We start from the raw sequence: 25,465 nt of genomic DNA, 5'->3' as shown, positions 1-25,465 counted from the left end.
TAGACCTATGTCTTTGCTTTCCCCACCTCGTCTCTCATGAGCATATTCAGGCCCATAGGCTTGTGGTTTGTCCAAAGTCAAGGAGCTTAAGTCTGGGCTCTAAAGCCAAAGTCACCTGCCCACTAAAACTGGAGTACTTTCTACCACTTCATACTGACACTCACAGCATTACAAGACTGAAATAAAACTAATGAAAATAACTGCAGGCCCATTTATGTCCTTTGCCATTTTGATGGAAATAGGTGTAATAAGAGATAGCCAGTCATCCTACTTCAGTTCTCTATTTCCACTTGGAGGACCTACTGGAAATGAATTATTCATCATTTTCCCCCATAAGGCTCCTCCTTTCCTGAGCTACCTACTTACACTATAAACACTTCCACTGGCCCTATCTTCCAAGTACAATGCCTTGGAGATCACCAGAATCTCCTAAAGTCCCAACTTCCAGTAGATTCTACACTTCTGAGATGTATCTAACAGATCTCTCCTTATCAGAAATGTGCCCTTTTCATGCCTTGTCCAGACCACTGTCCCAACTGGTCACCCTGTCTCTAGTTGCTCCTTTTCTAACTTAGACTACACTCTTATGGAATGAATTACCCACTGTGCCTCTACTCAAAAACCTGGAATGGCCTCTAATGATCTTACAGAGTTTACCTCAGCTCAAAGCCTACTTATGGTAAGGGCAACAGCATCTTGAGCCATCATCTCCCTCTACTCCTGCAGCACCCAGACCTTGCTGCTCTGTATGCAGCCAGCAGGCACAGCCCTTACCTCTCTGATAGAAACATTATCTTATTTCCCTATAATACCTAGGGAAGTGTCAACAGAGCTGAGTTGGAAACTTCTTAACAACAGGTGGCACAGAGCTTGTACCAAAAATGTCTACATGCCTCCCTTTACACAGAAGGGACAGCTTGCTCTATTAACTGTCCCCTGACTCATCTATACTAAGTTAGCAGTTATGATGCCCAACATTCTCAATCTAGTCAGGCAGCTATTAAAAATAGCCTAGGAAATCTGTCAGTCTCACGCCTACATCTGAGTTTAAGACCAGGCACCCTCCCACTATCAATTTGGCTTCTGATCATAGCATTTATACTTCCTTCTTGACTCACTCAACCACTCTGTTTACAGGCAGGGAAAACACTAAGGATGGCCCCAACTGCCTGTCCTCATACTGTACTGTCCTCTATTCTATCCTCCAACCTGTCCCTGTGTCTCTAGGTCTCTCATACTTGGCTAACATTCACATAATTCTGGTTACCTAAGCACTGATAATATGCCTCTTAGAGACCTGATTGTGGTAGAATTTCAGACACTACAGCAGACCACAAAAATAATTTTAAGGCAAAAGTTAACCTAAAGGCTCCCAAACACTTTATGAAATGCAGCCATCTACCTGTAAAGCTAGGTCTTCCAAAGAATCCACTTGAAATTTTCTGGGATTGGGCAGCCCCGGTGGTGTAGCGGCTTAGCGCCGCCTGCAGCCTGAGGTGTGATCCCGGAAACCTGGGATCGAGTCCCATGTTGAGCTCCCTGCATGGAGCCTGCTTCTCCCTCTGCCTGTGTCTCTGCCTCTCTTTCTCTCTGTGTCTCTCATGAATAAATAAATAAAATCTTTAAAAAAAAAAAAAAAAAAGAAAGAAAGAAATTTTCTGGGATTAAAAAACAAATGAAAAAAAAAAAACACAAAACAAGTAAATAAATGAAAATAAACCAACAGAAAAACCACAAAGCCAAGGATCCCTGGGTGGCTCAGCGGTTTAGCGCCTGCCTTCAGCCCAGGGTGTGATACTGGAGTCCCAGGATCGAGTCCCGCATCGGGCTCCCAGCATGGAGCCTGCTTCTCCCTCTGCCTGTGTCTCTGCTTCTCTCTTTCTCTACCACGAATAAATAAATTATATATATATATATAAAAAACCCACAAAGTCCACTAATTTTATATTACTTTTATAATGAGAAAAGAATCAGGAAATGTTTGCAACAGCTCCCTCATTGTTTGTTCTCTCCTCTGAAAGTACTTTTCCAGTACTCTCTCACTGAACTGAGTGGCCAGGTCCAGACTTAAACCTGGGGAATCTGGGCCTAGAGCTCATGCTCTTAACCACTATGCCTTCTAGTTTTGCACAAAATTTGAGGGACTAAGAATACTAACAAGTCTCCTCCTACATCTACCACTGGATCATACTGGGAAACTCAGAATGTTAGATATTAGAACCAAGGGGGGGAGGGGGCTCAAATAAAAGTCCTATCATCTGTATGTTAGTAAATTGAACACCAATAAAAAAAATAAATAAATAAAAATTAAAGAAAAATAAATAAAAATTAAAAAAAAAAAAAGTCCTATCATCACCTCATTAATAATATCTTACCTACATTATCCCAAATAATCCTCAGGACAATGCTGTAAGGTGTTACTACTACTACTACTACTACTACTAGCCATGTTGTACAATAAAGAACCTGAAGCTCAGAGAGGTTTAATGCTATGTATGCCCAAGGTCACACAGCTTGGAAGTGACAGAGCTGGGATTCATACTCTGGAAACTTGGTTTCAAACCCTTGCTCATAACAGCTAAACTAACTATATAAAGGTCCAAGAAAGTTGGGTGAACTGCTCATGAATTCATACCCCAATTCAAATCTACTGAATCCATGTACTTTCAGGAAAAAGTATGGTACGAAGAACAGACTTTAGGGTGCCTGGGTGGCCCAGTCAGTTAAGCATCTGCCTTGGCTCAAGCCATGATCCCAAGGTCCTGGAATCTGAGTCCACATAGGGCTCTCTGCTTAGTGAGGAGCCTGCTTCTCCCTCTCCCTCTGCCTGCCACTCTCCCTGCTTGTGCTCTGTCAAATAAATAAATTCAAAACCAAAAACCCCCACCAACATACGCTTTAAAGTCATACAGACTAGAACATGAATTCTCCTCTTATTATATCTGTTTTGACAAAATTTACTATACCCTTTGGGCCTTAGTATCTTCATCTGAAACATGAAAATAATACCAAATTCATAGAGGAGTTTTAAGAATCTAAAATACACTACCATGAAAAGCAGCTAATAGAAAGGCTGGTACATAACAGAAGCTCAATAAATACCATTTCCTTTGTATCTACCTTTCTTTTCTAAATCCTGCTACAACTATAGAACACTGTGTGACTAATGTGTGACTTCAGTAAATAATGAAATTCCATTCAGTCCAGTGACAGCTTGAGTATGCCCAAGAACAGAGAGATGACTTTAGAACACATGAGTCTTACACATGAGGAAATGGGTATATGAACCCAAGAAATTTCCACTTCTTTCCTTCTTTTTTTTAAAAAAAGATTTTATTTACTCATGAGAAACACAAAGAGAGAGGCAGAAGACATAGGTAGAGGGAGAAGCAGGCTCCCTCTGGGGAGCCTGATACAGGACTCTCAATCCTAGGACCCCAGGATCATGACCTGAGCCAAAGGCAGATGCTCAACAGCTGAGCCACCCAGGTGCCCCAAGAAACTTTCACTTCTAAAACAAAATTCCTAGGCTCATTTATCCTTCACTGTCAAAGTTCCACAGGAAAACTTTTATTTCAAAGGTAAACTCTGGTGCTGTCTCAAGACAAAGAAATACCCATGAATCAAAGCTGCAATATAAAAGGACTATTTAAATTTGGAAATAAAATTCTGGAGAACTCATCAATATTTTGAAAGGACTGAGATAAAAATATTTTGATAACTCAGGTCCAATGATGATGGTGAGGAGATAGACTTAGTGGAGACTAATACACATGTTGGAACCTTTTGATACGTGCTTCCATCTTTACAGCACAGAGAAAGAGTAATCACCTTCAATCAGCATTATCCTCCACATGGAGGAATACTGCCTCAATGGCTATAATGTCTAGAGCTCAAAAAAAAAAAAAAAAAAATCAGAAATCCAATGGAGCTATTTTCAAATCTACCACTGCCACAAACTCCCCAATTTGCCTGACTGCTCCCTGAGTGCAAAACTATGTCTCACTCCTCTGCTCAGTCCTATAGCATCTAGCATAGTCACTTACTCAAAGCACATGTCTGGCAAATGCTTGTTGAATTGAAATTCAATACTTAGCTTCCAACATTGTCTTTCAGAGCTCTCCTACTTGCCTAAAGGTGTTTTAAAAAAAATCAGAACTGTTTACCAATGAAGTCTACGAGTAGAGAAAAGAATGCTGAATAATTCTCCAGCACTGTGCAGAACACCTCCAAAAGACACAATACAAACACTACCAGAATTCCAAAGTAGGGAACACCTTGCTTTTCAGAAGCTACCACCCGAGTGACCTCAAAATTGTTTTCCATCAACTCTAAGTAAAACAACAATGACTTGCAGTCTAAAAGCACTGTGTCATTCTTACAAAGCCTCTAACTTGTAGTTTTATGGGAAAGTTACCCCACCTTACAATGCATATAAACTCAGATCTGGAAGAGATCATGAAAGGTACACAATAAAGGATTGCTGAATGAATATTATCAGGTAAACTAACCATGGTTAAATGTTACAGCAGAGGCATATACAAAGTACCAGAGAAACATGGACAGAAAAGGCAACATGTGCCCAAGACAAGGTAGGAAAAACAACAAAATGAGAATAGCATTCTAAAGAAAAGTTCACCACACAGTGAAAGGGGCAGAGGACATTTCGGGCAGAGGTAACACCAGGTGCAAAGGAAGAGGTACTGTGAGAGCATCTAGAAAAGAAATTGTTGGTTATGGCCAAAGACCATGTCGTATGTGAGGAAATGGCAGAAGAATCTACAAAAGTAAACTAGTTCAGATTATAAAGGGTCCTAAGTACTATGCCAGTATTTGGACTCATTACTCTAGGCAATGAGTTCACGTGCAGTTCGATCAGATCTGTAGCTCAAAAACATGTCGTGCCAACTAGAATTAAACCACAACTAACCACAAAACCAAGAAACAAGTAATGTTTGATCTTACTCCTCTTTCAAGAAAAAAAGAACCTAAGTTCTTAAGATGATTGGTGAGGCTCACACACATACATGTACACACTTCTGGAGGATATCCTGGGTTCAATAAAGACCAAAATCAATTGTAGACAGCAAGCTGACAAACATCAAAAGTATGTTTCAAAACCACATCAATATTTAATGAAACCAAGCTCAAAAAGGGCTAAGGGACATATCCAAGACCCTGTAGTAGTCGGTGGCAGGGCTAGAACAAAATCTTACTCCAGGGTACTTCCTAGGTCTCCACAACTAAACAATGTTGTTGTTTCTTTCCCTTGTGCAAGGAAAGTCTCTGCAAGGCAGAAGAGAGCCAAGGACAGCAAAAGTTAAGGGTGTGAAATGATGAATAGCATGAATACTAGAACCAGGCTTACACGCTGCGAGCACTACATAAATTCTCACCATCATTTATGATCATCTCTCTGAAGAATCATATAATCGGTGGTGGTTCACAGCAACCCCCATTGCAGCTTTTCATATGTGATTCGAAAGTAGGCAAAGACCAAGAGCTGTAAACATGTGGTGATGTTTCTACCTTTGGGGGGAGGGCTCTTGGAGTCCTCCATAGACAGCTTCAGCTGCTGTATGAACTCGCCGCCATACACACTTCTTTCTTGCCAGATGTTCAGCAATCTTTCTAAAGGTTTTTTACAGCCTTCATCTGCCTCTCTGCCCAGAAAAGACGAAAAGATAGATATAAGCTTAAGATTTTTTTGTGTTTAATTAGGACAGATCTACTTTAAAAACAACTGACTAAACGATTTACATATTTAAAAACAGAAAGAAAAGTATGATACATATTGTGATAAATAGATACCCAAAATTTGACCAGAAACTGCATTCTTCCTGTGGCATGCAGGGAAGACAGAGGGAGTATGTTATAAAAGTTATCGGTCTTTATTTCTTTATCTCTTGAAAGATGGGTCAAATTAGGGCAAAAAGCCAATAGTCTGATTGTTAAAGAGAATTACCAAAAACTGATCATTTCAAATGTGACAGCTTGCTTTTTAAGAAGACATTAATTGAAATGTGGTGCCAGACATTCTGCTGGAAATTAAAGGAAGCCAAAACCTTTAAGGGTAGAAAACACATGGTTTAAAAAAAAAAACAAATATTTAAAAATGGGGAATAAATTCACCACAACTCATCAATGCTAATACAGCAACACCTCAAGATGCCTTATGAATATAAAAATACACATATACCAAGTCTGATCTCAACTTAACTACTTCAGTCATTTTAATCCCGGGTTAGGTACTAGTCCCCACTCCCACAAAGGTATTTAATGGATAATCTTAGAACATAGAGCATAAGAGCATAAGATAGCCCTTTGTAATTTACATCTAAGAGAAGCTGTATAGTTTTTTCCTGACATATTGCACTCTTGAAACAGAGTATTTTTGAGGAGATAACTGTAACTAGTACTCAGTGTGCAACAACTGCTTACCAGAAAATGTCAGACAGCAAGTGGAAGAGTAGGGGAAGACTTTCTGAAAGCAAAACAAATTCCCTCACCATCCACAGTATTACTATGACTTGTTCTGGTTTGTAAAGCTATCTGGATGTTAACGATCTTATTACCCCGAGTGACTTCTAACAAGAAGGGATATCCTGAGACCTTAGTTTCTAAGCCAGTATCTTTTACAGGAATTTCAAGAAGAAATCATACCGAATTCAACAGAGATGGGAACTTCATCCACCCTTAGCCTTGTTAGCACTTTTCTAAAACTTATGTTAACACTCAAGGTAGCATAAGGGTTCAGCTTCATTTGGTCAGACTGCATTATTTGTGAAGTACTGGTGGCAAATTTCACTGCATTAGGGTCAAAGTACTAAATCAGGGTACACACAAACTATTTTTTTGGTCAAGCTTTTTTCAAGTCAGAGGTGAGGGGGGAAAAAGGGAAAAAATTCAATGATAGTTTATAAAACTTAAAGCTATGACTGAAATTATATAGTATGCTTCCACCCTTATCCTTCTACAAGCTAATCTTAAGCTTTAAAAATTCTGTTGCGTCAAGGCAGATTATGTCACTCTTTTGCTTAAAACTTCCAATGGTTCTTCCCATTTTCCCCCAGAATAAAAGTGTGAAAGTTCTTATAAATCTTACAAAACCATTCTCAACACAGCTCATTATTTCTTTGGCCTCACCTACCCTATCCCTTCCTTATTCCCTAACAGCTACCCTAGCCCTCTGGCCTCAGGGACTTTGCACTTAAAGTTCACTTTGCCTGGAACCACATTTCCTTACTTTGTGGCATGACTCAAGCATCCCTTCCTAATCTCCCTATCTAAAATCACACTCCCTACCCATACTTAATTTTTCTCCATACAATTTATCTTCTGATATGCTTTACAGTTTACCTGTTTATATTTTATCCATTTGAATGCAACTTCCAAAGGGACAGCGATTTGTCCTCTCCTCACCACTTCTACCTACCCTAGAACAGGCACAATATCGGCCTAATTGTAATCTTCCCTGAAAATTTTTAGATAGATTTCGATAAGCCATGTATAATGAATTACCTTTCAACAATCATCTTCCCACAACAAAGCCATTTGTGTCAGACATCAGCTAAATACTCACCTGCTCATTCAATGCAGTTTATGAAATACTGTGCTTGTAATATGAAGAACAAGACCTAGGACCTGACCTCTGGGGCCTAACCCAGGGACCCCTTCCAACACCCCAACGGGGCACTCAACCATATGTATCTTCTGCTCAAAATTTGCTCCTTCTCATACATGTGCTTTTGCTCATGCTATCTTCTCTCCTTTAAATGGAACCCTCAAAGTAGAACAATGTGAAGAGGGGAGAAGTTGGGAGTAATATAGGCTTAAGTATCTAAGGAGAATATGGAAATAGCAGAAGAATCTGGAGGGGTAGAGTGGAATTAGATTATGAAGGCCCTGAACACCATATTAAGTATGTGTACCTGTGGCCTTTATCCTGAAGGCAACGGGAAATCTTTGATGAGATCAGATGTATGGCGTGGAAAATAAAATAACTGTAACTACTATAACCAAATCACAACTAATCAGAACTGAACTGGTTGATACTTTTTTTTTTTTTTAATTTTTTTTATTTATTTATGATAGTCACAGAGAGAGAGAGAGAGAGAGGCAGAGACACAGGCAGAGAGAGAAGCAGGCTCCATGCACCGGGAGCCCGACGTGGGATTCGATCCCGGGTCTCCAGGATCACGCCCTGGGCCAAAGGCAGGCGCCAAACCGCTGCGCCACCCAGGGATCCCTGATACTTTTAACATACAACCTGTTCTCTGCAAATTCTCTGTTCACTTAAAAGAAAGAGAAACCTATCACGACAACAAATTCTCATCAAGGATTTAGTTAAGGGAGGAGATACAATGCAGACCAAATATTTGGGACTCAATTTAGACTAAGACTGATTTAGGGTACAGATTCAGCCACATTATGATACGCAATGGAAACTGATACACAAACCTATAATAACCAACAGTCATTTTCAAAAAGCTTTTACCACTAATGGGAAAACCCAAAAAGGGGCTGTAGTTTAATTGGTGAATGCAATTAACCTGGATAGGTTAATTCCTATCCAGAAATATAGTAATATAGTAAATCAGTTTTGCCAGATAAGTTTCAAAGCTTCAGATACAACAGTCAAGAAATCTTTTTCCGCATGAGGTTTGTCCTAAGTAGCTTCAATGAACTGAAGTCCCATTAGTATTTGGAATTGGATACAACTAAAGCAATGAAGTAGTTTTATAACAGAACTATCTTCTCAGGTTGCACTAACTCCATTCTAAACTGAGAAACCAGAGTGGACACCCAGGACTCCAAGGTGGCGTCATCTGTACCAGTGAAGGAAAAGCAACTCATGGAGGTGAAACTAGGAGAGCTGCCAGACTGGATACTGATGTGGGATTTCACCCATAGGGGCACTGCTGGAGCATTCAAAGAGGTTACTACAGGTATTACAAGTATATCAATGTGAAGAAAGGGGCCGTCGCTGGGATTTCTATGGTGCGGGCTGCTTATGTGCTTTTCAACTACTGTCGTTCTTACAAGGAGCTCAAACATGAATGGCTAACCAAGTACCACTGAAGAGGGCCCAGTGTGGAAACACATTTGGCATTCCTGACCATGACTTTTGCCTGGCATCCTTGAATCCTTCCACTGCCTAATTCACAATTAATATCCAGTAAAAGTTGACTGGTACTCGAAAAAATAAAAATAAAAAAATAAAAAATAAACAGAAACCTTTAAGTTTAAGTGAAAAAAGTCCTTGCCATTAACCAGTGAATTATACAGAAAATGATAAATAAGTATCTAAATGTAACTTATGTTAAACACAACTTAGTATGCACTTCTAATAATAATTATAAACTCAATCACTGCAAAACCAATCTGCAAAGTGTAAACTGTATATTATTCAGACAGAATCGCTGCTTGAAGTGTCAGCTGAGGCCTTGCCAAGCCAACTTGGGGGCCTTTTCTTCCTCTGTAGTTCTAATGGTACTTCTTTGGTGTATCAACTATAATTTGTGTGTTTCTGTCTTATCCCATGCACAGCAGCCCTGTGGTAAGCCTACTAAAAGTAGGAATTCTAAATATCCCCAGTGCTTCCAACAGAGACTCATGTGAAACTGGAGCAGAAATGTTCCATTGCCAATTATGCAGAAAAGAGCGTAGCAAGCCTGAGACTGCCGCCCTTAGAAAGCCCTGTTCACTAGGCTTGCCCTTGGCTGGCATCTGGAAACTCAGGTTTCAGGAGTGTTCCTGCAATTTCCTAACTGATAATCAGGGTGGTTTACTATGCCTAAGCTGTTTGTGCTAGCAATATCATTTATGCTGAATACCTGCTTTCTTTCTGCAAGTTGGAGATTTTGGCAGAGGGTACCTGTGGCTAACGCCAATAAAGACCCTGGGCACTGAGTCTCTAATGAGCTTCCCAGGTACACAACACTTCACACATGTTGTCACAATTCATAGATGGAAGACTTTAGTATGTTTTATGTGACTCCACTGTGAGAGGACTCTTGGAAGCTTATACATGGTTTCCTCTGGACTGCAGCCCATATGCCTTTTCCTTTACTGACTTTTGCTCTGTATCCTTTCACTGTAATAAATCATAGTCATAAGCACAACTATATGCTGAGTCTTGTGAGTCCTCCTAGCAAGTCACCAAACCTGCAAGTGGCCTTGGGGATCCATGACACATAGTAAAGAAGTATGTATATGATGATAAGTCCAAATTGACGTCTCCAGAAATTAATTTCCTACTGAGTTTCCGACTAGTTCATCCATCCACTTATCTGGCATCAGCCCTTGGAATATCTATGAGCCATCTCAAACTTAACCTGGCCAAAACTCCTGACTTCCTCTACCACATCTTTTCCTCAAATTTCATCTCAGCAAACAGCACCAGCAGCCAGCCACTAAGTCATGTCAAAAACCTAGAAATAATCTGATTTTTCTTTTCCTTCACAACCAGTTCCCACTCAACTCCCACAAATACTATCAATTTTACATGGGAAGGTGAGGCAAATTCATCCACAAAGTAAACATTTGATAAACTGGAAGCTATTACTATTTTTTCACTGAGTCCTAGCCAATGTAATCTCTAGACTGTAGAAAGGCAATACCCTTCATACTCCTGTCCATGTCTCTCCCTTGGCCTTATAATCCATTCTCCACACCAAGCCAGAGGGACCTTCTAACACATGATGGAATAAATCATTCCTCCGCTTAAACTAATCACTGACATCCCATCAGAATAAAATTCTTTCTCCCAGGGCTTACAGGACATATGTGATTGGTACCTGCCTACCTCTCTGATCTTATCTGGATGCTGCTTTTCCCTTTGCCCAACACAACTGTTCTAACCACACTGGCCTTCATTCTGATCCTCTTAACATGCCAAGATTATTTCTACTTTAGGTTCTTTTTAATAAGCTGTTTGTTCCTACTTCACATGATTGCTTCAAATGTCATTTCCTTAGAGAGGCTTCCTTAACCACACTAGAAGAGATCTCACTCCAGGCTGTTATTCTATTTCATTATGTCCATGTTATCACCCTCTGAAAGTATCTTGCTCATTTATTTGTCCTTGCCTGCCTTGTTCACTGCTGCTCCTCTAGTGTCTACCTCAGTACCTGGCACATAGAAGGCACCCAAATACATGTTGAATGAAAAATGAAGTCCACAACTATATTCAAACTGAGGAGAAAATAAGAAGGCATTTGTGTGGGGAAAACAGTTCAAAGTCTAGCTACTTAAACAGCTATTCAGATGAAATCTCACCTATGAGCTTGGCAGCTTCCTCTGACCTGAGAGGTTTGGTTTATGGTGTTGGGGGGGGGGGGATTATCATAGACATAGAGATTCCTAATCAATTTTGGTCAATATTAATGGGTCCACTATCTTTGTTCATCCACTAGGCACAGAAAACCATACAGAGTACTTGTTACTACAGATAAGGTACATTAGGATTGAAGTGGAGTAGCTAGCTTTTCTAACAAAGGTAGGAGGAAGAGGCTTGGAAACATAGGGATCCTGAATCTAATAGCAAAAAGGACCTTAAAAGAAAAAGAAGAATGGGGGGGGGGGAATAGACACCCCCTCCCCCCCACTGAAAAGGATCAGGCTTAGTTTCCCCATAATGCCATAGAATCTGCCAAGACATTTTCACAGCCACCTCCTAGATAGGTTTTAAGATGTTACACCAAGTAAAAAAGTTTTCAATCCCAGTATTGCCCATCCTCCTTCTCTTACTCCCTTCTACTTACCTGTTCCTGGCTTGGGGGCAAGTTAACACTCACTGTTCAATTTTTAAACAAAAATGTTATGTTTACTATCCCTACAGGAAATTATTTTAGTCAATTTCCCATACCCTAATTAACTCATTCAACAAATATTTACTATATCTCTACTGTGCCAGGGCAGACCACAATGATGTCCAACTCCTGAGACACCAATCACATCAAGGCTACATCAATGGTACTCCCTAAAGCTATGTAACCTGGCAGGTCTGTGCCAGACACTTTACTAGGTGCCCAGGATACAGCAAAAAACAGAGAAGAAATGGTCCTTCTCATCACAAAGTTTACAATTTAGCATATTTCCGTAACTGAGCAAAGACTGGGGACCAGGCATCGTACTACTGCGTACTTTCAAACAGACTTGTGTATTTCTGCCCCACGGCAACTTCAGTGAGGTAGGGGATGTTGTCCCCATCTCATCAGTTAAGAAACCTGGGCTCAAAAAGCTAAGTAACACATCTGAGACCACTGAGACAGTGCTGGAGGTAGAGCTACAGCTCAAGAAACTGAACTACATATTCTGAAAACAAGAAAGTGCCTGGCTCCAATTTGAGATAGCACTTCTAGTAGTCTAGTAAGCATACTGTTCTAAGGATTCAGGATTATTTCAAGATCATAACACATTCTACTTCTTCAGTCCATGTTCATTAAAAGTAAGCACCAGTTACATAGTTGACAAAAATCTTTTTCTCATCTCTAAAAAACTAGGTATCATTTCTTTCTTTTGGAGTTTTCATTTTATTCCTTCAAACTTCCCAAATCTTTCAAGGAATGCTAGACTCATTTATACATTTGAGGCCTTTCACTTATACTTCAGACCCTAGAACAATTTTGTTTGACCAACTGGTCTCCTTTTTGCCCTTCCTAATTTCCTTTTGCAAAGATGTTTCTTACATGTTTACTAAGTAATATTTCAGTGAAAAATAGTTTTTCTTTGCTCCCCTTAGCAACTAAACTGTGTATCTAGAAAAGCAATTTGTTTTTAAGTAGATAGAAGTGATTTATAGAAGTTTTAATCAAATGTGTTTTCTGTGATCTTCGCTACATGTGTGCTCTATGCACTAGTCCGCTCATTCAAAAACACAGTAGTGGTAGAGATTTAATATAATACAGCCAGTGCAAGTATCTACTTTCCAGGCGGGGATAATTATTATCTTTGCAGTTACAGTAATGACCACTATTTTTAGTAAATGAGATATCTAAACATCTAGAAGGAAGGAAGTAAAAATGAAGACATAACCAACTAATATCTTGCTATTACGGTTTTGTTACTGGAATGTTTCTTGGTACTATTTAGCTTTGTTTTCTGACCATAAACCAATGAGACAACTCAGCCAAACCAAGAAAAACAGTATATTCAAAAATGAATTCAACAAAGGAACACATCTAGGGAAAAAGATGTTCTACAAGTGCCTGACTCAATTCCTTAAAGGCATCAAAATGTTTACACATGAGACAGTTCTTAAGGGCGCAACAAAACATAAAACCGTAATTTGGCCTCTGCAACACTCTGTAAAGCACACCCCTGTACAATATGAAGTTGTCAATTTGCAAAGACTATCCCAGAAAAGGAAAGAACAATAAGGAGCAAAGTGTAATGCATTTAAACACCAACCCAAACAAAAAAAACAGACAACATACCTGGCAACATGAGAAAAGGCATCCACAAGAACAGATTCAAATTCTCTAGTGAATTCAGGTCCTTTCCTTTTACTGTTTTGGATGACATCATTGGCTAAGTACAGAAAAGTAAGCTTTCTATTTGATTTGGCTGGAAAAAAGAAAAAAAAGAAAATTTAATTTACACCAAGGAAATTCTCAGTCCACAATTCTTCTGCCCTAAGCTACTCCTAGAGAATATTAAGACAAGCATCATCTACTTGAGATCAGGGCTCCTTTATGTTTGAAACAACAACTTAAATAACTTCTTGACATCACTAACAAAACATGTTTGAGAATACAATTTTAAAAAACAAAACAAGAGCAGGTCATCTTCATTTCTGTGATATTTTAACCATGGTAACTGACGGTAAAAATAAAGATAATCCAAAGAAAATTCCTAAAGGATAAGCAGTCAATATTCTCAAGAAGACATATTAAGACCAAGGTCTTCATTTATTTTACTGCAAAGATGAGCAATTTAAATTCACTATTAATTACCAAATACTCTAGAATGAAAGACTGAGCTAGGTTTCAGTTTTAAAATAGATTCTTGTAATTTAGGTTCCCACACTGAGAAGTTCTCTTTGAAGATTCCAATAACAATCATCAGTCAATGATATCAACTCTACAACCCAGAGAAATCTCTAGATGCACCAATAGATATTTATCTCAAATACAAATATATATTAATGCTACATTATTACTGTAAATTTAAAGATGTCTGAATTCTGGATATGCAAAATTATGGCTCCCACAAAAACCATAATTCTTCTCTCTTATACATACTAAATGTAGTATTTCCTATTACTCTATATGGTATCATATATTAAACCATAAAAACCTCATGCACTTTGTCTGAGTTACAGTTGCTTGGGGGAACATTACTGAATTTCCTGGCTTCTATGCACATAACTTCTCAACCGTAAAGTTACATCACCATCATTTTTGGTCCCAGTTTTCTTTTAAAAGAAATAAATAAAAATATAATCAGACAGTCCAAAACACTAAATTTTCTCCAATGCTAAAATACCTGAAAAACTCAAGCAAGCCTTCTATCAACCTTTACATACCTGAAAAACTAGTCCTTACTCTATTCCTCTCAGAAACCAGTTGTTTCTTTTGAAATGCACACAGCATGTATAAATTTTGACACAGCAGGCATAAGATGTGACATTTTTAAAGGAGCTACAGAAGAATAACCCAAGTTAAAAACAAGATTTTTAAGAGCATGTAACAGTTTAAAATGACTTAAATTATTTGTAAAATTGAATATGGATACCCTGAGTTGTATTAACCTTCTGGTAAGAAGCTAGTTCGCAGGGCTAACTGACGATAATATCTAATCTTTAACTACTCTAACTATTATCCAAAGCAGATCAAGTGTCAATAGTTACAATGTCTACCAGTGCTACAAAGGTATCATTATGACAAAGGCTTTTCTTTCTTTGAAGCAAACCTTGTTCTGGGATGTTGCAACAAGTAAAACTACCAAGTCTATATAACCCATGAGTTACGGGATTCAAAAGGACAACAGAACTTCAACAAAGCAAATCTGACTTAGCGAAGCTTTATAAATGCCACAAAATAAATGTTTAAAAACCCAGAATTCACTGTATAAAATGTCAATTTGGACAATTAAGACATGATACATTTTTCAGTACTGCAAATATGATAGCCAAGAGGCCGGAGTCAAAGTTTTCACTATTTACAATGCCAATTAAGTTTTTATCATCCTCAAACTTTGCAATGGGGATTTATTCAGGATCAAACGCTATCCCTCTACATCCAGCATCCTGAAGCCGAAGTCGTCAGTATGTGTGTAAAAGTGGTATCACAAAGCCCTGAGCACTTGAACACATACACCCTCTCTCTACTCTAGTCCCAGGTGACAGCTCACTTGTTGAGACAGCTTTCCAATATGACAAAATAAATCCTTTTACCCTCTATCTATGCCTATTCCAAATGGGATGGAATAGTCGTTAGGCAAAATTTATACAACTAGTTGACCAAAAAATTTTACTTGTTTAGCTGGTTTTGACATCTAAGAAAGTTGGGGTGTGTGTGTGTGTGTTTGTGAGCCTATTTATCTGCATTCATGCCAACATACAAAAACATTACTAAAAAATATTCATCTAAGAGCATTTTACATCAAAATTCTCCATAAAGAAGGAAAGTTCTACCTAGAACAGAGCCCAAAGGGATAAATTAAGAATTATTCCTAGAAAGTGGAAAGACAATAACCCATCAAGAATAAAAGTAGTAGTTAAGCAAATAATAATAACTTCTTAAATCCTGTAAATATTTTGACGGCAACTCAAAGATAGTCTGTCAACATCTTAGGGAAAATGACTTAACCACAGATAGAAATGTCCACTTTTAAAGACACAGGGTGGGCCAGAATCTAGGGGGCTAGTCAATTTGAACAGAAGGCATAAAATCTTTTTCCACTTCATTGTGGAGGCATTCTCAATTCATGAAAGAAGCCTTGGTATTAAGAAGCTGTATCCTGAGGCTTGGAAGAGCATCCTCTACCTTAGCACTATCCAGTATGGTAGCTACTAGCCATATATGGCTACTGAACACTTGAATTGTAACTAGCATAATTATTTAAAATTTTAGTTCCTTGGGCTACTGGGTGGCTCAGTCAGTTAAGTGTCTGCTTTCAGCTCAGCTCATGATCTTCGGGTCCTGGGATCAAGCCCCACATTGGGCTTCCTGCCCCATGAGGAATCTACCTCTCCCCCTTTTTCTGCCCTCCCCCTCCCCTGAGTTCTCCCTCTCAAATAAATAAAATCTTTAAAAAAATTTTTTAAATTCCTTAGTCACATATTTCAAATGCTCAATAGCCACATGTGGCAAGTGGCTACCTTGTTGGACATTATGGATATAAAACATTTTACAGAAAGTTGTATTAGGTCGTGCTGTTTAGATCCTCTGTTCAACCATGAAAATGAAGTTGGAGACAATCGAACTCCTAACCTATTTTTAAACTGTGTAACAGGCACCATGCTAAATGTTATGGGTGTTGAAAAGAAACAAGGAGACCTAGTTTCTCCCTCAAAACACAAACCTAGTGAAAAAGACAAAACTAGTAAGCATGAAATAAATGCTAAATTGGTATGGGATGGGGTGGGATACATTGACTAATTCTGATCAACATAAGTGCTATGGGTTTGGTTGGAGTCCAGATGATCACCTTCACTTATTAAGGGGCACTGAGGCACTGGATACTTGAAAGTACAAATTTTGGCATCAGAGGGCTCTTGCTTATGCTCCAGCAATATGCCCCTAACAAAGCACTAATCTCTTCATATCTTTACCTTCTCATCTATAAAAGGGAGATAACAATGCTGGTCTCCTTAAAACAGAAGGTTCTATGAAATTAGGATCACATGAGATTAGGGTTAAAAGTGCTTCATAGATGAATGCACTCTCTAAATTGTTATTTTCCATAACTCAAGTAGGGTAGAAGGAGGAGAATTCAGGGGCTCCAGACTCTATTCTCCAACTGCCCGGAGGGGACCCCATCTCAGTACAGCATACAGCACATGTATTTGTGGGAAGGCGAGTCTCTGCGAGGCTAGAACTGGGTCGGTCTCCTGGAAGAATCCAGGATCTTGGTGTCTGACAGCCTAATGCAATCTAGCCTCACCAGGTCTAAGGCACTGAAAACACCACTTAACCTACTCCATCTCACAGATAGTAGAAAACACATGTAAAGTTACTTCCTATGCTATCAAGGGCCTACTACACAGAGGCTAATCTAAGCTCCAAAATGGCTCTAAGCTTCATTTCCTCAGCTTCCTGGTATGGAATTATCAGGTTAACAGCTATAAAAGTGCCTATCCTGCCCCACCAGGCTACAAGCAACTTGAAGGCAAAGACCATGCCTTACATTGAGTCACCAGTAGTCCCGTTTCACCATTATTTATGAAATGCCTAAACTGTGCTGGACACCATGCTAGATGTTCATTTGGATTATCCTGTTTACTCCTTACCACAGCCAAGTTGTTTGAGCCTCAGTTTTCCTCATCTGCAAAGTTCCTACTCCAGAGAACTCTGAGAATTTAAAAAATGACAGTGTATGTAAAAATATCAGTACTGCGCCCGGCACATTATTAAAGGCACAGTAAATATCAGTCTTCATCACCTCCATGTCACAGGTAAGGAAACTGAGGGTCAGAGAGGCTAAGCCGGTGGGGTCAGTGACTAGCAGAATCAGGCTTAAATTCCAGGCAGATGGCCTCTGGAGCCAACGTGTTATCAGGCATCCAACCCGGTGCCTGGCACTGAACGGGCTGAGCTCGGGGTCCGTCTGTCAGATCCTGAGCAGGGCCTGGAATCAATGAAAGATGCACGAGCCTGAGAGGCAAGGTCTAGGCAGCTCGGCCCGAGGCGTCCACAATGGGGGTAACTGTACCCACTTCACAGATGTGTCCGAGGACCCAGTGTGAGGATATCCAGAAAGGTCTTGGCATGCTTGACCCGCACAGAATAAAGGCTCTGCAAGGGGCAGCTACCCTCGTTCTCGTCCTCTGGATGAGAAAACCAGAAGCACAGAGAGAGGAAGACCCTAGCCCAGTGTCATCCAGCTAGTAGGCGGCTGAGCCAGGACTGCATCCGGGCGGGCAGTCTCACTCCAGTGCTCTGGTTCTCACTCCAAACGCTCAGCCAAGCCACGGGCACACAACAGCCTAGGGCCAGGGCCCTCTACGAGGCTGTCGAGATAAGAACAGTCCCAGGTGTCAGGAGTAGCCTGGGGGGGGGGGGGGGTGTTGGACGAGCTCGCAGTCTGGGAGCCTCACGCAAGTACCCTGAACCTTCCTGGGCCTCAGTTTCCTTCTCTGAGAAATGGGGATAACACTGCCTGCGCCCCTCAGAGGCGCAGAGGCCCGGGCTTGGAAAGCAAGCAGCTGAGGGGAGCCTCGGGAGTGGGATGGGGGGAGGGCCCAGGGGGTGTTTACCTTTGCGGAGCTCTCGGTGCCACACAGAAACGATAGGTCCCGCGTGCTTGCGGTGGTGGATGAGCCACAGCGACAGGGTCTGCACGCTCTGCTGAGAGTTGCTCAGCTCCGAGAGCTTCTTCTCCAGCGCCGACTCGGAGAAGGAGGACATGGTGGCGGCGGCGGGGCCCTGCAGGGAGCGGCCTGGGCCGCCCAGTGCGGCGGGAGGAGCGACCGCACGAGGCCCGGGCCTCACCTGACCGCCTGCGGGGCTCTTTACTGACTGACTGACGGCCAGGGGGCGAGGAGGGGGAGGGGATGGGTCTCCGCAGTAACAGCCGCCCGCGCCGCCGCCACAAGATGGCCACCGACCTCTCACCCCGCCGCGAGCAGGGTCAAAGGGCAAGGGCCGGAGTAGCTGGGCACCGGGAGGTGTCAGAGCTACAGAAAAACGCCCCTCCAGTGGCGGCGGCCTCCCCGAACCTCGCTCAGGGCACTTCGAAAGCGACAGACGGGCAAAGAAGCGCAGTCCGGCGGCCTCCGGAAGGCGCTTTGACCGCTCGCGCCCGCACGCAGGCGCAGGGAGTCTCGCCGGAACCCTTTCTCCCGCTCCCGCAGAACCTTTCTGGCGCTCTGTGGCGCGCTAGTTACACGTCACTTCCGGCGGGGCGAAGGAGGCGGGAGAGTGAGGGAAAGGCTGGAAGACGAGGTAAGGGAAGAGTGGCGGGAGCAAGAGGGAACCCAGCAACCGGGAAGCCGTAGAGGGAGATCCGGTAGAGACACTCATGTCGAGGGATCAGGAATGGGTACGGGGCGGGGGGGCGCTTTCTCCCTCGTCTGGCAGGCCCCAGGCCGCAGTCTTCTCCGTACCCGTCCTGCTCTCCGCCCCCCCACCCCCAGCTTCCTTTTGGTTGTGCCAAGCCACCCACGTGCACTTTTCACGCCTTGGCTCTTGCTGTTCTTTCTCCAAAGGTGACCCCTCGCCCCCCGCCTTCTCATCTGGTGTGCCCGCACTCGATCTTCAGGACCACCCTTTAATGTCCAGTTCTGAGCTTTACTCTGACAGCACTGCCATAAAACACACCTTTGTGCTCTTAATTTAGTTGCTTCTTTGAGGAAATTGCGTGCTGCCCTTGTGCTGCCCTTGCCCTCTGGGGGGTCCATTTGACCGTTTCTCAAATTTAAGCAGTATGTTAACCTTTTTGAGAGTGGGGGCAGGGAGGTCATTGGTTCCATTGATCTCCTTTAAAACGCTGTTTGAGACTATCCTCTTTACGTATTTTTAAAACGTTTTAAATTCCAACGATCAAATCAGTAGAGAAATTTGTCCTTCCAGCTGCTGTGGGGTTGGTGGTAGGGAGTTAGGTTGTTGTACACATAACAGAGTTTTAAAAGATCCTGGTTATCGTGGAACTTACCAGTTATGGGGAAACCCTAGTTAAGAGACATTCTTCTAGTTGACTGTTTTTGCTCTCACTGCACCATATTGTAGCTCTTTGTTTAGCTCTTTCACTCCTCTTCCAGACTAGAATCATCGTAATCATATTTGTAGCCAACATAGTGAGCAATTGCTATGAGATTAGATGCTGTTTTCACACAGTAACACATTTAATCCTCACGACAGAGCTATATAAGGTAGTTATTATGTTATTCTCATTTGGCAAATAAGGAAACAAGACAGGTTAGGCGACCTACCCAAGATCACATAACTAAGATTAGAGGGAAAGGACTGCATCTTTTTTAGTTTTCTCATCCTGCCACCTTATTCAGAGCTGATTGGGTGAATTAATATAAAAAAGGCAAATGCCCTAAAATTACACAGTCAAAATGTAGTTATAATTGTAACCTAGGGCCCCCGAGTCCAAATCTGGACCATGTTTCTATATTAAGCAGCACTATCACATACTGAATGAACACTTACACCAAATCACTTTGTATTAAGCACATTACATATTTTGTTTTACTTAATCCTTAACAACATTTCTGTGGGATGTGGATTATTATCACTATTTGAAAGATGAGAAAACATAAAACATAGTTGAGTAATCTGTCCAGTATCACTTGGACATAGAAAATGACAGAGCTAGGAGTCACATCAAGGTTATGTGATGTCTAATCCCAAAGTCTTCACTCCTGAGCCAGTGATTCATTTTTTCGGCAAATAATTTTTGAGCACCTGTGTCTCAAGCACTATTTTAAGCAAAACCAATCTACGTCCCCGGAAGCAGACCTTCTGCAAGAGAAGATAGATTTAATAAATATGCAAGTATAAAACAAGTCAGAAAATGGTATCTACCTTGAATAAAAATCAAGAAGGGTAAGGAGGATGAAGAATGCATTTGTGGGAGGGTAGGAGTGTATTATATATACTGATCAAAAAAGGCCTCCCTGATAGGGTGACATTCGGTCAGAGTCCTGAAAGAAATGAGAGAACAAGCCATATCCTGTATGGTGGAATGTTGTTCCAGGCAGAAGGAAAACCAAGTGCGATTGTCAGACCATTGTTGGCATTTTTGAGGAACAGCAGGACAGATGGTAAGGCTGGAGTGATGTGAACCAGAATGCTGGAAATGAGCTCAGAAAAGTAGCCAGGGACCACATGACATGGACCATATCATGTAGGGACCTGTAAGCAGTAGGAAGGATTTTAGATAATACTCAGAATGAAATAAGAGTTCACCGAATGCTTTTTGAGCAAAAGAGAACCATCGTGGCTGTTAAGCAGAGAACAGCAAGACTGCAAGGATGGAAGCAGGAAGAGCAGTTCAGCAGCTGTTGTCATAACCCAGGTGAAAGGATGACTCAGAACAGGGTGGAGGTGGTGAGAGATGGTCAGATTCTGGGGATAGGAATCCGGGGATTCTGTCTTTTAGAGGAAGAACAGGATTTGCTGACAAATTATATATGAGGTATAGAACAAAGATGAGTCTATATGGCCCCAAAGGTTTTAGCCCAAGCAACCATAAAAATGAGAGTTTGCATTTATTGAATTACAGAAAGAGCTGATCTGGGGAGCAAAAGCAGGAGTTTAGCTTTGTACATATCCACGTGGAAATGCCTATCCAGATAGAGGTGTCTCATAGGCAGTTGGATTTATGTATGGGTCTAGAGTTCAAGGGAGAGATCTGATAGAGATATAAGTATGGGAGTCATAGGGAGAATAGGACCAGAAAGAAGAGAAATTCAATGACTGAGTCCTCAAACACTTCAGCATTTAGAAGCCTGAAAGATAAGATGATAGAATCATGTGATTTTTCCTTAGCCCGTTAATACGTAATTACACTGATTGATTTTCAGATATTGAGTCAGCCTTCCATCCCTAGCATACACCCTACTTTGTTATGGTGTGTAATTCTTTTTACATGCAAAGTATACCTAATAATATTTTATTTAGGATTTTTTGCATCTATGTTCATGAAGGAAATTGGTCTGCAGTTTTTTGATTTATGTATTTGTTGGGTTTCAGGATCAGGGTAAAATAGGTTGGAAAATTTTCCTCCTTTTTCTAGAATGGTGTAGAATTGGTGTTAATTCCTTAAACGGTTGGTAGAAATTCCCAGTGAAACCATCTGGGCCTCTGGATTTGTTTTCTTTTTCTTTTTGAGTTTTTAAATGGCAAAACGTTATAAGGTTGGTCAAGTAATCTATTTCATATTGGGTGAGCTGTAGTATTTTTTGATTATTTCATTTAAGTTGTCGAATATGTGTGTGAAGTTTTTGTGATATTCCTGTATTATCCTTTGATATCTGTCTGTCTTTCCCTCTTTCAGTCTTGCTAGAAGTTTGTTGATTTTATTGATCTTTTCAAAAAACCAGTTCTTTGTTTCATTGATTTTTCTCTATTTTCAATTTCATTGATTTCTGTTCTCTTTATTATTTCCTTCTTTCTGCCTGCTTTGGTTTTATTTTGCTCCTCCTTTTCCAGGTTCTTAAGGTGGGAATTTAGATTATTGATTTGAGACCTTTCCCCTTTTTTAATGTATGTATTAACTACAATAAATTTCTCTTGCAAAAAAAAAAAAAATTACCCTCTCAGCATGACTGGAGTTGTGTCCCACAAATTTTGATACATTGTATTTTTACTAAATTTCATTCGTTTAAGATCCCTGGGTGGCCGAGTGGTTTGGCGCCTGCCTTTGGCCCAGGGCATGGTCCTGGGGTCCCAGGATCGAGTCCCACGTTGGGCTTCTGCGTGGAGCCTGCTTCTCCCTCTGCCTGTGTCTCTGCCTCTCTCTCTCTTCTCTGTCTCTCGTGAATAAATAAATCTTTTTTAAAAAATTTAATTTGTTTCTATGTATCTTTTAGAATTTCCCTTGAGATTTCCTCTTTGATCCATGGATTATTGAGAAATATGTTGCTTAGTTTCCCAGTGTTTAGAGATTTTCCTCCTTTCTCTCTGTTACAGAGATTTCTAGTTTGATTCTATCATAGTTGAGGGACATACTATATTCTCTGTGTCATGATGGAGGATGTGATTTGTCTTGATATATGCTCTGTGGGCACTTGAAAGGGTTGCCTGTTGTAGGTTGGAGTATTCTTTAAATGTTAATTAGATCCTGTAGGTAGATGTGTTGTTGAGTTCTTCTGTTATCCTTGCTGATTTTCTACCAATTTTGTCAATTGTTGACCGTAGAATGTTGAAGTCACCACCTGTACTTGGGGTGACCACCTATACTTTCAGTTTTAATGCATTTTTGCTTCACATATTTTGTGGTTGTTTTGTATTTAGGATTTGTGTTTTGACATAATTCTTTTAGTATTGCTGTGTCTTCTTGATGGGTTGACCCTTTAATGATTATAGAATGTCCCTCTTTCTCAGGTCATTTTCTTTGCTCTGAAGTCTACCTGATGTTAATATAGCCACTCTTGCTTGCCTTTGATTAATGTTTGCATATCTTTCTGTGTGTGCTTTTACTTTCAACCTACCTATGTCATATTTGAAGTGAGTTTCTTGTGGAGAGCATAGAGTCAGGTCATATTTTGTAATCTACTTTGATAATATCTGTTTTTTCATTGGTATATTGGTATATTGGTATATTTAATATGGCTATTGATATGTTATAGCATAATCTTCCATTTTATTTTTTGTTTTCTGTTTGTTCTGTTTTTGTTTCTCTAGTTTTTTTTTTCCAGCTTTCTTATAGGTTACTTGAACATTTCTTTTTTTTTTAATATTTTTTAAAATTTATTTATTTATTTATTTATTTACTTATTTATTTATGACAGTCACAGAGAGAGAGAGAGAGAGAGAGAGAGAGGCAGAGACACAGGCAGAGGGAGAAGCAGGCTCCATGCACCGGGAGCCCGATATGGGATTCGATCCCGGGTCTCCAGGATCACGCCCTGGGCCAAAGGCAGGCGCTAAACCGCTGTGCCACCCAGGGATCCTGTTACTTGAACATTTCTTAGAATCCCATTTTATCAATAGTGTTCCTGAATGTATCTCTTTGGAACTATTTTTTTCTTTAAGATTTTATATATTTATTCATGAGAGACAGAGAGACAGAGACATAGGCAGAGGGAGAAGTAGGCTCCATGCAGAGAGTCCGATGTGGGACTCGATCCTGGGACTCCAGGATCACGCCCTGAGTCAAAGGCAGACATGCTTAACTCCTTAGCCACCCAGGTGTCCCTTTGGAACCATTATTAATGGTTCTTCTAGGTATTACGTTATTTGCATGTAACTTATCTTTACCACTACTAGTAAAGTATAGGAACCTTACTTCCCTTTATGTTTCCTTATCCTCTCCCACTTATAATTGTCATAAATATTTCCTCTACATACACATTTAGATCCAAATCAGACAGTGATATAATTTTTGCTTCAACTGTCAAACACAATTTAGAAAACTCAAAAGAATAGGGAAAGCCTATTATATTTATATGTATCTTCACTTACTGTGTTCTTTCTTCCTCCTTGACATTTCAATATTCCTTTTTCTGATGTGTCCTTTCTGTTTAAAGGATTTCCTTCAGCCATGTTTTTAGAGCAGGCCTGCTGGTGATAAAGTCTCTTAGTTTTCCTTTATCTGAAAATGACTTAATTTCCACTTCATTCCTGATGGACATTTTGCTGGGTATAGAATTCTGTCTTAACAGTTCTCCCCTCCCCCCCCCCAAAGTTACTGTGCCACTTTCTTCTGGCATACATGGTTTGTGATGATAAATCCATTGTCATTTGAATTTTTTTTTTCCCTAAAAGCAAGGTATCATTTTTCTCTGGCTGTTTTCAAGATTTTTTTGTCGTTCGTTTTCTGCAGTTTAATTATGATGTGATAATTAAATAATTATCTGAAATTATATTGGTATAAATTGGTAATTGGTGTAAATTTCTTTGGGTTTATTCTGTTTGGGTTCACTAAGCTTCTTGAATGTATACATTTATGTTTCTTGCTAAATTTGGCCAGTTTTCAGCCATTATTTATTTTGAGTACTTTTTCAAACTTACCCTTTTTCTCCTCTTCTTCTGGAACTCTTAGATCTTTTGTTACAGTCCTGTGGGTCCCTAAAGCTCGGTTCAGTCTTATTTTCTTTCAGTTCAGATTAGGTAGTTTCTAACTACCTAATTAAATTTTGCAGCTCATAGATTCTTTCCTGCGTCTTCTCCATTCTACTCTTAATCTCAACTACTGATCTTTTTATTATGGAATTTTTCAGTTCTAAAATTTCCATGTATTTTTTCTTTATATCTCCTATTTCTTTGCTGAGGCTTTCTGTTCTTTCATTTGCTTCAAGCAAGTTCATAATTGCTTCTTGAAGCATTTTAATTATGGCTGCTTTAGTAACTTTGTCGAATAATTTCTCACATCTCTGTCATCTCAGTGTTTGATGTATTGATTGTCTTCTTTCAGTTTGAGATCTTTCTGGTTCTTGGTATGATGAATGATTTTTGATTGGACATTTTTGCATTATGTTCTGATACTCTGGATCCTATTTAAGTCTTCTGTTTTAGCTGGCTTTCTCTGATGCCACTCTGGCAGGGGAACCAAGCACAATACAGAAGTCCAGAATCCTCTCTCAGCCTCCTTTGACACCCAAAGGGAAGAGCTCCTCATTACTTCC

At 40.4% G+C, this 25,465-nt stretch overlaps 2 protein-coding genes and 1 pseudogene across 9 annotated transcripts in view; 2 read left to right on the top strand and 1 right to left on the bottom strand.

The window, feature by feature from the left end:
• Positions 1–18,575, bottom strand: part of RPRD1B (regulation of nuclear pre-mRNA domain containing 1B) — a 51,679-nt gene extending 33,104 nt beyond the window's left edge. For both annotated transcript variants that reach the window (XR_012018573.1, XM_072800993.1), the window contains exons 1-3: positions 18,425–18,575; positions 13,440–13,569; positions 5,530–5,663 (exon numbers count right to left, since the gene is read on the bottom strand). Coding sequence is in view for 1 of the 2 variants with exons in the window: in XM_072800993.1 (XP_072657094.1) it covers positions 5,530–5,663; positions 13,440–13,569; positions 18,425–18,575 (415 nt within the window). In the remaining variant the exon portion in view is untranslated. The remainder of the gene's footprint in view (positions 1–5,529; positions 5,664–13,439; positions 13,570–18,424) is intronic.
• Positions 8,657–10,402, top strand: LOC140618853 (ATP synthase subunit f, mitochondrial pseudogene; annotated as a pseudogene).
• A 146-nt stretch (positions 18,576–18,721) lies between the features above and the next one.
• TTI1 (TELO2 interacting protein 1) overlaps positions 18,722–25,465 on the top strand; it is a 46,812-nt gene continuing 40,068 nt past the window's right edge. For 6 of the 7 annotated variants that reach the window (XR_012018572.1, XR_012018570.1, XR_012018569.1 and 3 more), the window contains exon 1: positions 18,998–19,112. Coding sequence is in view for 1 of the 7 variants with exons in the window: in XM_072800992.1 (XP_072657093.1) it covers positions 18,722–19,112 (391 nt within the window). In the remaining 6 variants the exon portion in view is untranslated. Of the gene's footprint in view, positions 19,113–25,465 lie in introns of all 7 variants that reach the window. The other variant, XM_072800992.1, reaches the window with a different exon arrangement.

The sequence above is a fragment of the Canis lupus genome, chromosome 26 (assembly GCF_048164855.1).
Source record: "Canis lupus baileyi chromosome 26, mCanLup2.hap1, whole genome shotgun sequence".
In the NCBI taxonomy this organism is placed as follows: Eukaryota; Metazoa; Chordata; class Mammalia; order Carnivora; family Canidae; genus Canis; species Canis lupus.
The sequence above is the reverse complement of the archived record's forward strand: the minus strand, read 5'-3'. Positions and strand labels throughout refer to the sequence as shown.